The sequence below is a fragment of the Hippichthys cyanospilos genome, chromosome 9 (assembly GCF_059441005.1).
Source record: "Hippichthys cyanospilos isolate Australia breed blue-spotted pipefish chromosome 9, RoL_Hcya_1.0, whole genome shotgun sequence".
Classification (NCBI taxonomy): domain Eukaryota; kingdom Metazoa; phylum Chordata; class Actinopteri; order Syngnathiformes; family Syngnathidae; genus Hippichthys; species Hippichthys cyanospilos.
This window is the reverse complement of record NC_142377.1, coordinates 5,109,816-5,126,110: the sequence shown is the minus strand read 5'-3', so window position 1 is coordinate 5,126,110 and position 16,295 is coordinate 5,109,816. Positions and strand designations below refer to the sequence as shown.

Genomic DNA, 16,295 nt, shown 5'->3' with positions numbered 1-16,295 from the left:
CTTCTACTTATCAGCTTGTGTTCCACTCAACCGGCCCGGTCACTGTAAATTGCAACAAGTAAATCCACTCTGCATAGAAGGCCAGTGTCGTATAGAAAAAGTCAAGCCAACTTGAGCGACAGTTGCCATCTTGCAGCCCAATCCACATGACGCACACCATATTTCACACCAGTCATATTATATGGCCCTCGTAACCAGAGATCTCATCGTAATTGATTTACTGCAGCTTTTACAGCTTAAAATGTTGCTCTCATTTGATTGGCATATTTTGCACGCATGTACAGACACACTGTGAAAAATTTTCTCTGAAGCTTGTCCTATATGTCAGTGGCACTGAAAGATTGCCAGTATGTTGCCGATAAGGGTTCTAGTCTGTTGGACCGGCCTGCATAAACGAAAAGATTGCTGCGAAGCATCAAGCGACTGGACTATGTGGTGCCTGATGAAGAGTCTGACAAAATATGTTTTAGGTAAACGAACTCCAACTCAATGCCTTGTCTTTTAATTTTGAAGATAACAGGTGTCATTCGGTGTGTTCCATCCAGGGGGTGAATTTTCACTGCCAATGTTTTCTGTCTTGTTCTATGGAGCGTCATATCTTAAACATTTCGCATGTGAGACCCAAAAGCCACGTAGGTGAGTTTTGCCTGCCCCGATGATCCAAACATCTGCTAACCCAGTAAGAAGAACCGTTCCTTCTGCCCAACCAAGATTCTGTCTGTACCTAAGTGTATTGTTTGCTTTGGACTACCTTGTCAACTCTTGTCTGGAGTCGAGATGCGCCCTCAGAGAAACCTTGACCACCAACACCCGATGACCCCTCCAATGCCGGGTTGGGGTACAGATGGGCAGAAAAGGTAAAACGTGAGAAAGCTTGGCATGAGGGCGAGACGATCTGATGAGGACTTCACAAGAAAAGACAGGTGTTTTGCTGAGCTGGTAAGCGGTGTTTGACTGCAGGCAGGCTTTATGAAATCTGTACACTTGTCTCCACATGCTCTTGGGGCTGTTTTTGATTCTGATGGTATACACTTTATGAAATCTGTACACTTGTCTCCACATGCTCTTGGGGCTGTTTTTGATTCTGATGGTATACACTAAAGCTGTTTTTTTGTTTTTGTTTTTGTTTTTTGTGACGATAGCCCCTTTTGCACCGCAGGAACCTTGGAAAAAAAACTTTCACTTTACTATGGTAAATTGAGTTTAGCACCAGTAGAAAAAACTTGGACCTAAGTACAGTGACTGATCCAGGGGCAGTCTAAGTACCTCCAAGCCACTAGTGCCTCCTTTGTGCCTCCATTAGCTACTGATAGCACCTATTTTCTAGTGGGCAAATGTATATCAATGTAGTGTAAATTTCCAACACTTTTTTTCTCACGCTTTAAACCCTTTGGCTTGTAGTTCAGTGTGGTGTATCTGCAGTGTTTTTTCTTTTTTACAAGCCTCCAGGGAGCAATCTCCACCAGATTCTGCAAAAGCAGCTATTTAGAAAAAAAAACAATACTAGCTGTGATTTTTTGGGGCATATCACATTTTGTACAGCCACTGGACATTAGCGTGAATTGTGAATGGATGTGAAGATGATAGTGCCCAATAAATTGTGGTAGGTCAACCAGTCATGTTGTGTTATTGTTGTGTTGGTGCAGTATTCTAACAATCTAAGTGTGTCAGTGTTATATTGAAAATGTTGGTGCTGTTCTTATTCCTAAACATGCAAGTATGTTCAATAAGTGTTGAAAGTGTGTTGGTACTGCTCCTATTTCCAAACCTTCAGGCATGTTCAGTCAGTGTTGAAGGCACGATGTTGCTGTAACGAGGCAGTTTAAAAATGTTTTAAATGAAAACAAGCATATAAAAAATTTCCATGTACCATCTCTCTGTGTAAATATCCAATGTTGGCTTATACACATGACTTTTTTTTTTCTGATAATTACCGGTAATAATAATATACCTATTTTTTTTCCATTTTCATACATTTTTTTTTAATCGCTCCATGGAGCCAATATGGCAGCTTGAAAGGTTGCCAACCCCTGGCCTAGTTTTTGTCACAAAATTGCCAAGCCTGAAAAAGAAGTCACCCACTCTCTCCTGGAATGCCCAGCTTTGAGCACCGTCGTTTGCTAAATTCCAAACATATTAAACAACACTTGTCACAACATGAAAATAATGATAGGCCATTTTCATGATGAGCATTCATGCAACGGTCTACCTCGTTTTGCGTTTTTGCTTTTTATCATCCACAGTATATTAGGTAACGGGCTATTAGTACCAGTCTAACCAGTTTTGTTACTCAGTTTGGCTTGTTTTGTATGAGATGCTTAATTTTTTTTCCATCCAATTTTCAATGCTGACTATGCATTATATGTTTTAGATTTCTGTTTCTTGAAAGTAGGCATCCTTTTTCCGAGGCGACAGCTGTGCATAGCTTTGTACTTTCTCAGTCAGCTTTTTGACGTAGATTCTGCTTTTGCTTGGTTCACAGCTATGCATTCTCAAGAATATTTTGACATTTGACAGTGTGTTTGAGGCTGCTTGAATTTTGTTACCAAACTTTGGACGAATACTGTAAATATTTTTGCTTTTGCTGTTACTGCTGTTCTTGGCAGTGGCACCAGCAATGCAACACAAAATCATGAAAAAAAAACATGCTGGTCTATGCACACTTGAAGGGCTGCCTCTTTTTGTTTTGCCTTTTTTTTGTGCAAAATTACTTGCAATGAAATTCAAAATCAAAGATAGTCTAGAGTTAATCTTTGTGAACTCCACAATACCTTAATTCACAAACAGATGCTGGATTATTTCACACATTAAGGCAGTAAAGAATTTAACTGCAGTGGGAGATTGTCAGAGAAATGTCTAAAAGAAGACTAGGACAAGCCTAGCTGCTAAGCAGCAAAAAGAGTAACTCAGACCAGCCAAGATTGACTTTTCTATGCCATGGACATGGAAAAAGCTTGGGCAAAAGAACTTGTACGTTCTCCAACGCTAATTCAACTGCCCAAGCGCCCCTGCCTGGTTTTTATTAATTCAGCAAAGCATTGCACATTACAAGACATAACAAAAAGAGCCAGTCGGGCGCCACCAACAGCTGGGCCAAGGTCCCAGCTCACACTTTCCTGCGTCAACAGCTTTATCTAAGGACTGGGGCGAGATGAACTCGGACTGCACACATGGATGGCAATGCACACTATTCTAGACAAGAAATAAGCACATAATGATAACAACCAAATACTGTATAAAATTTCCTTCACAGAGAATCAATAACTAAAAAAACTTAAGCCTTTTTGTTCCCCATGGGCCCTGGGTCTAAGGCCAAAAGAATTAGGATATGGTGAAAAACAGTTTAATGGTAAAATTTGCAAAAGTGCAGTACTACTGTATATTCCCAGTCATCTGGGATAGGCTGCACCACTCAGCAAAGCTCAGAAGCAAACTCAAGAGATACGTCGCAGTCATATAAATCTAAGTTCTATAATTGTGAATGTATTGTACATTTTTTGGGAGTGCTAATAAGTGTATTTAGGTCAAAATGCATTGCATTGTCATTGTGTGCTATCATTCAGATAAATGAACCAACAAAGGAAGTAGATTGCATCATTTAATGCATGTGTAAACCATATACAGCACCAAAACATGGGAAGTAACATTTTTTTTCCTCCAAAAAAACAAAACACATTTCACGTGTGTGGGGGTAACAAAGTTTTTTACACTTAAAAATGCCTTCAATAGCATCACCCACTGTAACTACTAACTATACAGAAAAAAAAAAAAAACATTGGAAATAAGAGGTGTGCCTCTTTCAGTTCCTAGCACCCTCGTGGAGGTAGAATAAAGGAGCTACTAGGACCCCTCTTCCCCCAAAAAATACAAATAAAAATTGAGGTGTGTAGTATATTTGGGTATGTAAATAGGGTATGTGCCTGTAGTTTGATATAGACCAATATAGTAAGAACCATAAATGGTTTGCCTCCAGCGTGGATGCGCCTTATCGGCTCTTATTGGCCGAATGAGCATAAAGCCACCGTGTTTCAAGTGAAACACTTTTCTTAATCCTCCTTGCACGGATGTAGTAAACCGATAGATCTAGTTGCCAGTTCCCACTATGCTTTTGGCTCCCTGTTGTCTCTCTGCAAGCATGGCAGCAAACTCTCACGGTGGCAAGACCGGTAGAGGCAAGTTATCCAAGATGTACTCGCCCACACCCACAAAGTAAATGACTTGAGCGATGCCAAACAGCGGAGCCATGATAAGGGCCCGACATCCGGCGCCTTTTAGGAAGGCGGATGGTCCCTCCTTGCGCAGGATTTTGCTGTGGACACAAAACAAGAGCACATATATGAAATTGTCCATGTAAAGGAAAACCCCCGTAGCCCTGCCAGCAATGTTAGCAAAAGAAAAATCAAGATGCAGCAATTTTTACACCAAGCACACATGTGCCTTCTATGAAAATAGAGCTTGTAGTCTAACCTGACACAGTCCATTACTCCACTATACGTCTCCTCGGCCAAGCCTTTCTTCAGTGACTGCAGTCTGGTCTTCACAACTGGAAAGTAACAAAAGACATTAGAGACAATACTTCTAATTATGCAGTCGGAAATTTTGCATATGATTTCAAGGTCTCACCGTCCAAGGGGTTGACGGCCACCGCAGCAGTGGAGCCCGCCACGCAGCCCGCGATAAAGGTCCAGTAGAAGGGAGATGTCTGGTCGGCGCTCGGCTGTCCGAGTCGGTTCAGGTTGGCGAACAATGGGAAATAGAGCACTGAGAAAGGGAGATCCCTGAGGTGTAACAGAAGATAATGTTAGACTGGAAGACACTTATAAAAGTAGTACATTTTAGAGAGGAATTTTGAGGATTCTTACCTCATGAGCGTGACCCCAAGGCCTTTGTAGAGCCCCTGGATGCCTTGTGTGCGGAGGAGTTCCCTGGCGATCTGCAACGCCGAGTTGGCTCGCGGTGTCGCCGACACAGTTCCTGAGTTGTAGGAGCGGCTACGCAGCGTGTTGGCGGCCACCTGCTTAGCCGGAGACGACGTGACTGGCTTTTGCTGCTGGGCAACTACAGACAGAACAATAACAAGCATTAATAACAGAACGGAAATCTTTACATCAATTCAACATTAATGCAGAGCCATGACAACATACTAAACTCATTCACTGGCAATGCTGACCATAGATGTCAAAGATCAGTATTTACTAGCCAGGCAGTGAATGAGTTAACTGCCTCACTGACAGCTAAAGATGTTAAGTATATTTTTACTGGGCTGGGACTGGATTATCTAAATGTCTCGTCTTATTAAAATGTTATTACCGAGTCTGCCGGCATCCTGCAATTGTATCTTGAGCATTTCCATGGGTGTAGTGACAAGAACTTGACACATGCCCGCGCCGCAGCCAGCCAGCATCTCTTTGAACACTGTTAGGCCCTGACTGCAAAGACAAACATCTCAACAGTCAAACTGCATAATTCATCAAATCGCTTCCATGGTAATGGGGGCTAAAAATGAGAGGAGCCTCACCCATTTTTTGCAAAGTGGTGGCGGAGAAAGTCATTGGCGGCCAGCTGAATGGCCTTCTCGGGCGTTACTAGAGTCAGATTCACAGCAGCGCCTAAGGGACAAACAAGCTAACAGTTAGATGTCAAGTGGTCACGTTGGTCTTCGCACATTGCGTAGCACAAACATTACTTGCCATTATCATTACGACATTAAAATTGAAATTCCTTTATGAGGCTAATACAATACAAAGTTGGAGTCACAAAGGCAGAATAGATGATGTTACAAAGAGAAAATGAAGGTGGTACCAAACAAGACAGAGACATATTGATAAGATAGACAAAGACAGGCAAAGACATTACATGGACACAAAGGAGCAAAGAATCAGTTGACGACACAAAAGAACATGTGAGAAAACAGAAACAATGGTGCATGATCAGTAACAGTATAACGATATAGCTATTTAATTGATGCATCAATGTTTGTCCAAGATCCAGCTTCATCAATGAGTGCTAGACTTGATTACATCAATGCTGGCCACACACACCTACTCACTCTTAAAGTTATTTTTATCATTATGATAAACAAAATAATTTCATACTCAAAATTCCTTATACCATTTTATGTGTCAGTATTAATTGTTATTAAGTGTGAGTATTTTAATCAACTTTTAGGGCAATTCCTAAAACGGTCACATTGTACTTTGTTAAAGCTCAAGCACCCAGTGGAAAAGACTGGGGCGGAATTGTCACGCAGCAGAAAATGCCTTAAGCCAGAGGCAGTAGAAAGGTCTTCCTAGCCTAAAGCCAGAGGCAGTAGAAAGGTCTTCCTAGCCTATCCAAACCCTGTATGTGCATTTAGATAAAAAAAAACAAAAAAAAACAGGGAGGGGGGCAACAAGCGCACACCTCAGCTATTACATGGAATAGAATGCTTTCAATACAACCAAATTGGGAGCACTTTATCCAAACAGTCCTAAGTGATTAAGTTGTTAAGTTTATCTTTAACTAAGTTGAATATAGTTTTTATTTGGCACTTTATTGATATACTGTGCTACATTGCTTAACAGTAGTATTTCATGCAAGACAGATGTTTTGCACTTTAATTCTGAGGGAGCTATGTGTGTTAAATTCTGGTTAAAATAAAAGTGAAACCTCTTTCTGTAATTTTGGTTCTTTTCTTTGAAAAAAGAAGGGGGAAATTTGGAAAAAAAATACTTTTGTGAAGAAAAATAAATATATCTATGATTGTGCTCATCTTTTCAGTTGGATTAGGGTTAGGCAGACAACAAATAACGACAGTCAAGCAAGTTCAAAAAAGTTAATCAATAAGGTCCCTTCAAAGGATACAGAGACCCGTCTAACCGTCTGACATGTAGACCAGTTTAGGGAAAAAATGTAGGCCTTTTGCAACATTGTTTACTATTCCATACAGCTGTCATTTATACAAAACAATCACAGCATTATATCAATTTGTTGTGGAAATACACATATTAAATACTTGTATGTTTTTTGTTTGTCAAAAGAGAATGCAGAATATTGTTTGAACATACTAAAAAAAAAAAAATTCAAAAGGGATTACTTACAGATATTTTAAATGGGCCATTAGATTATTTTTAAATATTTTACAGTGTAAAATGTGCATATAAATTATGTTTGGCCCATTGGCAATTTAATTTCTTCCTAAATATGAGTTTTATGAAATCAAGCTTTCCAACCAGGAAGTTAATCAGCTCGTTTGCCCAACCCATTTCGCGCCATCTTGAAGCAGCGGGCCACGCAACATGCATCCATCCGTCATCCTGACCGCTCGTCGTCACGAGGGTGGCGGCTGATTAAGATGACTCCAACAGCATGACTCACGGGGCAAAAAACAGGCGTTTCCCTGATATTAAAATGCAAAGCAATGTCGATCTACTTCTCATCCTAACACACATTCCTTCTATCAAACCATTCTTCCGGGGAACCCAGTAACAATAGTTCCGCCCACAGGGGAAATAATTACTACTGACACTAATTGTCTAGCTGTGTGCTCCCAAACATACATTTTGACCACTTCGGCATTTCTACAGTAAAACGTTGTAGCTAATAAATGAAACGTTACTGTTTACTTGGCCGACTCGACGCAAAATCTCTCCAAACGACGTGGATAAAATTCGCGTGTATTTTCTCTTGCGTAGGCGGTGCAGGGAGTTGCAAATTGCCCCTGTCTCGTTCTACTTAAAGCTGTTTTCATCTGTAGGAGTGGGGCCCGTGTGAGAGCACAGAATAAGCATCAATGAAGGAAAATAATTCTTTGGGAGAGTTTAAGGTGAGAAAACAACATTGGAACAAAGTTAAAAAGTTGACTTTTCACGTTACGACACTTTTAATGAATGAACCAGCTTATTGTGATCATTTAATTTTATGTATACTAGAGAAAATTTTTCTATGACTCTTTAACTTTTAAAAATTTTGAGGAGAAAAAAAACAAACCTTTTTTAAATTTTTGTTCTGAATTGCTTTTGAACAGATTTTATCGGACTACAATTTCAAAACTAGGTAAATGTTTGACAAACACAATTAAAATTTATTTTACATCACAGTTAGTCCGGCCCTATAACAGAAACTATAAATACAAAGTGGCCTGCAATAAAAATGAGTTTGACACCCCTGTGCTAGAATATTCAGAGAACTAGCTTGTTCTGATTTTTTTACATTTAAGAGTCAGTAAATCTGAGTTTGTTTGATTCTATTGTGTTTATTTGGAGTTGTCTTAAATTTGTAAATTCCCATTTACAGAAAAGCCACTGTTAATGTGAAATTGAGAGTTTCCTTTACAGCAAAGCCACTGTTACTGTATGAAAATATTGTATTGAAATCGCCTTGGTTGTATTGAATTGTATCGCTCATAAAAAATTATATCGCACTTTGTGTCGAATTGTTAAGGCTTTTATGGATGCAAATCGTTAGATTGCTAGTGATCAGACTTTGATCAAACTTGAAAATAAACCCTTGTGAGTTACACAAGTCATTTGCAAGATCAAGCGAAGCTAATGAAAGCACCCTCCATAGGGCTGGAAAGTGAACGAGCAACTTGGAAATTACAGACAAGGAGGTGTTGACACAAAAGGGCAAGTAAAGATGGCAAAAACAACTAGGAGGCGTTGACACAAAAGGGCAAGTAAAGATGGCAAAAACAACATTCCGTAATTCTCCAAATATCAGACACACTTTTTTCTTACAATAATCATCGTAACAGAATGAGCTAGAAAGCGGATGTAGGTTGCCGATAGCAACAAGTGCCTGTTGCAGCTACTGTAGCTGAGGTTGTTACAGCATTATTTTAAATAAAAGAAGCTAGTAGACTGAAACACCGTGTGAGTACAAAAAAAGTTATGATGTCTCCAAGCTGATTCAATTAAGAGTGGCAAGGTATATAGCCGAGTGCTCTAGTTGGAGAACGTGGAAAGGTATTCCATTTGACTGGTTTATTATTTGCGGTCTTTTGGCATATACACACAATCATAAACTTGGTAAAACACGAATGCGGCACAACTTCGGGTATTTATGGTAAAATGAAATTGGGCTGCATTTTTTTAATAAGAGTCCAGACATTCAATCGCAGATACTTATGTATTGATTCAATACAAACGTATCTGGAAATCTGGAAATTAATGTCCTTAATGTACTTAAGTATCGATTTAATGCGTAGGTATCTGGGATTTAATGTTTGGACACTTACAAAAAAAAGTGAAAATATGTCCCTGGCATTGAATGAGTAAAGGAGATGAGATTTATTTTCTTTTGCTACAATTTTTACAAGGTCACCAAACTGTTGGTGCGTCTTATACTCGGTAACATAGAACATACCAGAATTTGACACCAATATTAAGGGTGCGTCTTATATTTGGGGATTTACGCTATTTGCCTCGAGTTAGGAATAGAGCAATACAGTAAGAACCATAAACGGTTGGCCTCCAGCGTGGCTGCACCTTATCGGCTAGCCTTCAATATCCCAGGGACACCCACGTCTGTAATATGAAAAACACAGAAGCAGACAAACATTCCTCACACAGACAGGGAAACAACATAAGGGCCTCGATTTTTTCTCACTAAACACTTTAAAAAAGAATTTGCAGTATTTAACTTGATGTTGCCAGTATTGCTTTCACAATTAACATGGGAATAAAACAGGCACTTTACTTGTTAAATGTTGTAAAGGATGTACCTAAAATACACTTCTAGCGTCCTCAGTACCAATAAAGAGTAGTCTTACATTACTTAATAGAGTGGAACATCCAAAGTCAGACAATCCATGTTGTAGTGTATTATATTATACATTGTATGTAGGGGCATGGTAGCAGACTGGTCAGCACATCCGCTTCACATGCGGAGGCTGTGGTGTCCCTTCCATCTCCAGCCTTCCTGTGTGGACTTTGCATGTCCCTGTGAATGTGTGGGTTTTCTAAGGGCACTCTGGTTTCCTCCCACATTCCAAAATTCATACTGGGTAGGTATATTGGACACTCTAAATGAAGTGTTTGTGAATGTGAATGGTTGTTTGTCTTTGTGTGCTGTGCAATTAGCTGGTAACCATTTCAGGGTGTATCCCACCTACTGCCTGAAGGAAGCTGGGATAGCCCCCCCCCCCCCCCCCCCCCGCAAGCTAATGACTCTAGCAAGGATAAACGATTAAGACAAAGGATGCAAGTTATATTATCATAAAACAGTGAACAGTGATGTAGATTGTTCATGGCTCAATTTGTTTCACTGCTATGATATCCTTAAGCAGTGCTTCTTAACCTGGGTGCGGTTGAACCCTAAGGGTTCAGTGAGTCCCTCTCAGGTGTTTGACAGAGCCTCCGCTGCAGTCAAGACAAACTTGACTCATCTTGTCAGTTTGTGAAGACACGCTCGCTTCCATCGCCGGCTGCAGACGATCGTGTTATATTGCTTGGGCAATGTTGCGGGGAACTTAGAATAGTAGTGTGGCATGTGATTTATTTCTCAGTATTTGAATCAATACGAAGTATGTTAAGCAAAAATAATCAAAGCTATCCAATAGCTTATAAAACAAAATGAACAAAGAGTCAATTCTTTAGGGCACATGCGTACATATAACTCCAGTCCACCGGTACCATGCATGTTTTACAGTTTTCGCTCCGAAACACACCCAATTCAAATGATTAGGATAATTAGCAGAGCTTGCTAATAAGCTAATCATTTGATCATCTTTTGAGATCAAAAGATGCTGAACTTAATGATAAACATAAAAATAAATTAGTTAATATGATAGGAACAAGCAAGACACAACATTACCAGGTACTATTGGAGCACAACAGAAGTAATATACAAAAATCATGGAAACTACTAAATCATACAAACAATGACTCTAAAAATGAACTATCCATAATATGATATTTAAGATAACAATGTTGTAAATGTAAAGATAAAAGCTATCACAGATGAATTTAATGAATATTTTATCCATGTCGACATGGATGAGACATTGTTAAAAAGTATTAAACAAGCAGCATACCGACCCTCGAGGACTGGTGTTCAACACTTATGCTTTAGGGGCTTTCTGAGCTGAACTCTCATTGAGATTTGCATGTCATGCATGATGTTCTATACATCAAATTGTATGCCTTTTCCAGGGCATTCAACTTTGGAGGTTCCACTGTATTAAAAATATTTCCCTGTAGCCAGTGAAATTAAACAACCCATTCCTCAACTTATAATATATCTTTGTTGAGCAAGTTTAGAATCTTACCTCTGTACATGCCAAAGTAGCCCTCAGCTCGAACTGTTTTGACAAGGCAGTCCATCCTAATAAATAGAGAAATGAATTAATAAAATGCAACCATTCAAAATCTACAATCCTTGTCTTTACACAAAGGTGAATTTACACTGCATGGTTCAAGTGAAAATTGTTGCTGTTGTTTTAAAGTTCTATTGAGTCAAGAATTAACATTTTTTGGGGTGGGGGGGGGCATGGTGTCGATATCTTCAGATTGCAAACTATATGCATTAATAGCAGCATGTTAAGCGAATGTTCAAATTGGCCATGTTGGAGTGGTTTAAACCTTTTTTTTTCATAAACCAGTACATGGGTATTGTTGATGAGTATTGTTTAAGTTTTGTCAATTTGCTCGTAATTATTTCTCGACCTCTTTTTTTGTGTCCAGTGATCCCTCACTTTTCGTGGATAATTGGGACCAGGACTCCCCCGCACTAAGTGAACACCGTGATTTTTTTTTTTTCTCTAATGTGATACGTCTTCATACTATACATATTTAAGACAAATAATACTGCAGTGCATTAATTAAATCTTAAATCATTAAACCTTATATAGTAACTGCTATCATCCCTCCCCATCCATTTTGCTGTAGTCTCATCTGTGGCCATATTAGCAGCGCCAAAAAGTCAAATTAAAGTGAACGGTGTAGAAAACATGATAAAAGTCACAGTGTACACTTAAAATTCCAATTTATTACAAAAGAAATCTAGTGAAGAGGTTTCCAACGGCACAGTGAAATTGCTCTCCTCCCCCAGCGTGAGCGTTTTGATTGACAAAAGCGCTGCCTTGCTTGAGATCCGCGCCATCTCTTGGACGGAAATTGGGGCGAGAGTAGTTTACACTCCTGCCCTCTGTCACGTTTCTTGCCTTTTTAGTTTGTGTTGAATTGCAGACTAAGTCTCCTTCCTCCGCATGGGGCGGGGCCATCGGACACTCACACATGTTGTGCATCTCGTCAGAGGGCTTTATAAGCTGGCCGGCACTTACAAGGCTTTGCCGGGTTATTCCTTCGCCAAGCTCGCTTGCCGTCCCGTGAATCCCAGCGTTCTTGACCTCACGTCCTACCTTCTCGAGTCATCTTGGTTTGTACTTTGTGCGTGTTATGTTTTACGGCTTGTGAACGATTTCTGTTGCTGCTTTGTTTGCAGCCATCCCCTGTGGACTCACGCCCTCCTTGCTGCCCTTCTTTCCCGTGGACTTTAGATCCAGACGTTCTCGTCTCGCTTTGTGTTGGTACTTTGTGACTTTGGTTTGCTACTTTGCATTCGGACTGTTTTAGTTTTTTCTCACGCCTTGCGCGCTCCTTTTGTTAACTTTGTAACATCACCTCTTGTGCCTGGTTGGGGTCCATTCCCATTTAGGCTCCGCGGGTTATTTGTGACACCCTCATTGGTCAAAAGTTGCAGTGGGAGCCAATCTTGTGTCATTTAGAGGTGCCAATCTCCCTCCTGCTATCACATTTTTGAGTGCCCTGCAAGACGCGTGATTGTCTCCCGGCGCAACCATCAACCAATAAGGGCAGGGGTTGTAATCTACTCCCGCCCCAACTTCCCCTTGTTATGTCGACTAAGTGCAAACAGCTCCATGTCAATCAAAAAACAAGCAGGCTCTTGGGTGGAGGAAAGCCGCTTCACCGTGCCGTTGGAAATCTCTTACCTAGATTTCTTTTATAATAAATTTGGGATTTCAAGTATAAACTGTGATTTTTCGTCATGTTTTCTACAGCGTTCATTTTAATTGGACTTTGTCACAAACATGACTCGGCTCTCCGTGAGACCATAGCTACTAAAACTTACATTTACTGTATAAGCTTTAATCATTTAAGATGTAAGTAAATATGTGTACTGCAGTAGTTGGATGTCCAAGGAGTGTCCGTTTATAGTTACTTCGTCTGTCTCACATGCAAGAAACCTTCATAGCACGTCCATCGACAACATAGCTTTTTTTTTAAATGAAAAAAAAAATCTGCGATGCACTGAGGGCGTGATAGGCGAGGTGCGATATAGCGAGGGATCACTGTAAGTGTCTGAGATTAAAAGTCTAATGCATTCCCCTTTTCTTCATTTACTTAGGTGCAGCTTTTAACTTTTGCGTGTGCCATTTTCAGTTATTTTCTCTAAACTGTGTCACTGTTTTCCATTAATACTGTGCCATTGTTTCTGATGAATACTTGGGCATACTATGCAACAGTATTTCAACTTTCTTGCGGTCATTCCTGTGGTACTTAAAGTATGATTTCATAAGGAAAAAAGCAACTGCATATGAGATTCATCACTTAAAATGTATATGCCAGACAATAAAATAAACAAATATCGTAATTTCCCAAAATAGGACACACCTGTGAAGAGGACGCACCCTTAATTTTAGTGTCAAATTCTGGTATTTATTATGTTACTGTGTATAGTGCGCACCAACAGTTTGGTGACAATGTTTAAAAAAAAAAAAAAGAACAAAACTCATCTTTGTAAATTCTTCATATTTTCTTTTGTTCATATCCGTAATTTATATATTTGCCATCCATCCGTTATCAGTAGCTGCTTGTCCTCAATAGGGTCGCTAGATTGCTAGTGCTTATCCCAGCAGGGACACTCTGGACTGGTTGCCATCCAATCGCATAAGTGATTTAATTGTTGCGGGGTAACTGTGATTTAGATTACCCACATTGTGAGCGGTCAGTGAATGCAACACAACTCGAGTTCTTCTTACTATAAATATGTGAAGTTGTGCACCATCTGTGTTCCATCAAGTTTATGAGTGGTCGTGTACAGTTATATGCCAGAAGACGAGTCAAATGGAACACCATGTCCAAGTTCTCTAACTGGTACACTCTTCGATGGACTTGGACGTTGGTTCAGTCTGCTGGCTTTTTTTTATTGAAAATAATGCCGTAATAACCTCAGCAAACAAAAGCTGCTGTTAGCTGCAACAGGCACTGGCTGCTAATGTCTACCATCAATCTTATTGTATTTTTACTTGCAATGATTGTAAGTAAGAATACATCGGATATAAAAATGCACGTGTGCATCAAAACTCGCGGAGTTACCCACTTTTGGCCTTTATTGTTCTTCATTCATTCATTCATTCATTCATTCGTTCATTCTTTTGGCCAAAAAGAGCATCATATTTGTGGGATTACAGTAAAATGTATATCCGCATTAAATCAGAACTGGTCATGTTAAGACCAGTCTCTGTACGACTTCCTTTTTTCGAAAGAGGTCTCCACATGACCTCTTTTCATCTGTGAAGCCCTATGACACTTCGGTGATTTAGGGCTATACAAATAAAATTTGATTGATGTTAATCTTGTTTTATTTGTCTCAAATATACCATGCCATGTAACATGAGTGCTACCCTGCCACAGTCCACAAAATTTGAAATTTCAGGGATTTCTCCATTTCACACAGTCAATTGCAACAAACAGGGATTAAAAATGCTCAAAACGTTTGAAAACAAGGCATAGAAGAGTATACAATGGCCAGGGAATGTCAACTGTATAAGAATATGCATGACTACTTACATGCTCTTGTAGACTTGCTGCCCCTGTATTTGGTTTTGTAACCTAGTTTTTGCCAAGTCAATGGGGAAGATACAAGTTACACCTACAAGGCCTGCAATGCCGCCGTTGATGAGCTTGGCTGGGAGGCTGTAAGAAGAAAATTTCATTCATTGAAAAAGTACAACCTCATACCTAGGGATTGCATTGACCTTTCAGTCCCTATCCTACTGAGGGGTGAATGTTTGGAGGTGGAGGTAAATACTGTATGATCTCGTACACATTTGTTCAATTGTGCAAACATTTGACTGTAACTGTTCTAGTCACATTTACATCTTGAACATGTTGAAATAACCATAAACCACCATTAAAACTGCAACCATTAAAACTGTTAGCGAACAATTAGCAATCATCTGGAGAACATCTTGGAACGTTTGTGACTTTGAATACCCTCAGACGAACCCTTGAACACATTTGCTACTTACGCAAACGGAAGCCACTGTTTCTGTTCATTCAAAAAATCAAAAGTAAACAGAGAGGGTGAATAATAATATGCATACCTGATCTGCTGTTGAGACATGATGACTGATTTTACGATGTACAGTTGAACGTCCCGTCAAAAATCGAAAGAGAGTTCTAAATGGATTAAAACATTGTCAAGAGTTGCTTATAGATACACAATAAATAAGTTAACTAACTGGTAAACACACGCTACTAAGAGCTCTAGTGTAGTGAAAGGTAAGTCACAACAGATGGGGGCTTATACACATTTAGCTCAAGATTCAGTGATGTAATAAAAAGTAAAAACATATAACATACATATACGGTATATAAAATTGGTAAACTAGCACCACGTTATGAATTAAGCCTCCACTCGAATAAAAGAACTCGTGGCATTCTATTTTCCTCGAGGATAGCATTGGCTGGCATCTTTATGCAAAACATAAATAGCCTCACCAAGTACGCCATAGGAAGCTAAAGCTACACGTTACATTACGTTAAAAGATAAACTCACCAAAATTAGCCTTTGCTCGGTCTTTGCCTTTTTTTTTTAAATTATCTGATCATCGGCGATTGATCCGGCCATACACAAATTTGCGAAATTCTACAGACGCCTGGAAATTTCCATTGGATGTTTACCTCTCCTTACCTTTGCGGAAAGGTCCGCCCTTTGACGGTTACGTAACCAATCAACCCCTCCCTGGTTAGCTAAACCCAACATGTTGTAATACAGTACCACGAAATAACTCGGAATATCATCGCAGTACTGTATATTTTTCGTGGTATTTTACCACAGAACTTAAATGTGTTTTGGGGCACAGGAATGCAATATTATTTGCACAGGTTTGACAATCCGACCTAAATGCATCACTACAGTATATTTAAATCAGCCAGCAGTTCTGCTTCAACGCAGACTTGCTGATTGAAGACAACGAAATGACATTAGTCATTTTGAAGACTATTGCAGGCAAAAAAATGTTTAAACAATTACAACATCACCAGCACAGTATGGTAGCATAGTGGCGT

General features: G+C 39.6%; 1 protein-coding gene across 2 annotated transcripts; it reads right to left on the bottom strand.

Annotated features, from left to right (window-relative positions):
* Positions 1 to 3,584: 3,584 nt before the first annotated feature.
* Positions 3,585 to 15,936, bottom strand: LOC148418593 (mitochondrial glutamate carrier 1-like). Of its 2 annotated transcripts, none has more exons than XM_088422659.1 (10): positions 15,919 to 15,936; positions 15,329 to 15,404; positions 14,793 to 14,918; positions 11,249 to 11,304; positions 5,519 to 5,609; positions 5,311 to 5,429; positions 4,863 to 5,058; positions 4,624 to 4,778; positions 4,468 to 4,543; positions 3,585 to 4,309 (listed from the first exon to the last, which is right to left on the bottom strand). In XM_088422659.1, the coding sequence occupies exons 2-10, from the start codon at positions 15,346 to 15,348 to the stop codon at positions 4,150 to 4,152; spliced, it is 999 nt and encodes a 332-aa protein (XP_088278785.1). In that variant the 5' UTR covers positions 15,349 to 15,404; positions 15,919 to 15,936; the 3' UTR covers positions 3,585 to 4,149. The 2 variants fall into 2 exon arrangements, with proteins under 2 accessions (XP_088278785.1, XP_088278784.1); XM_088422658.1 differs by having other exon boundaries at positions 15,784 to 15,919.
* Positions 15,937 to 16,295: the final 359 nt, after the last annotated feature.

Bases quoted from the DNA above. Each gene is read 5' to 3' on its own strand.
- LOC148418593 (XM_088422659.1), bottom strand. From the start codon at position 15,348: ATGTCTCAACAGCAGATCAG. The intron at 11,305-14,792 runs GTAAGTAGTCAT...TCTATTTATTAG, and splicing joins CAGCAAGTCTACAAGAGCAT to GATGGACTGCCTTGTCAAAA. The intron at 5,430-5,518 runs GTGAGGCTCCTC...TTGTCTTTGCAG, and splicing joins CACCACTTTGCAAAAAATGG to TCAGGGCCTAACAGTGTTCA.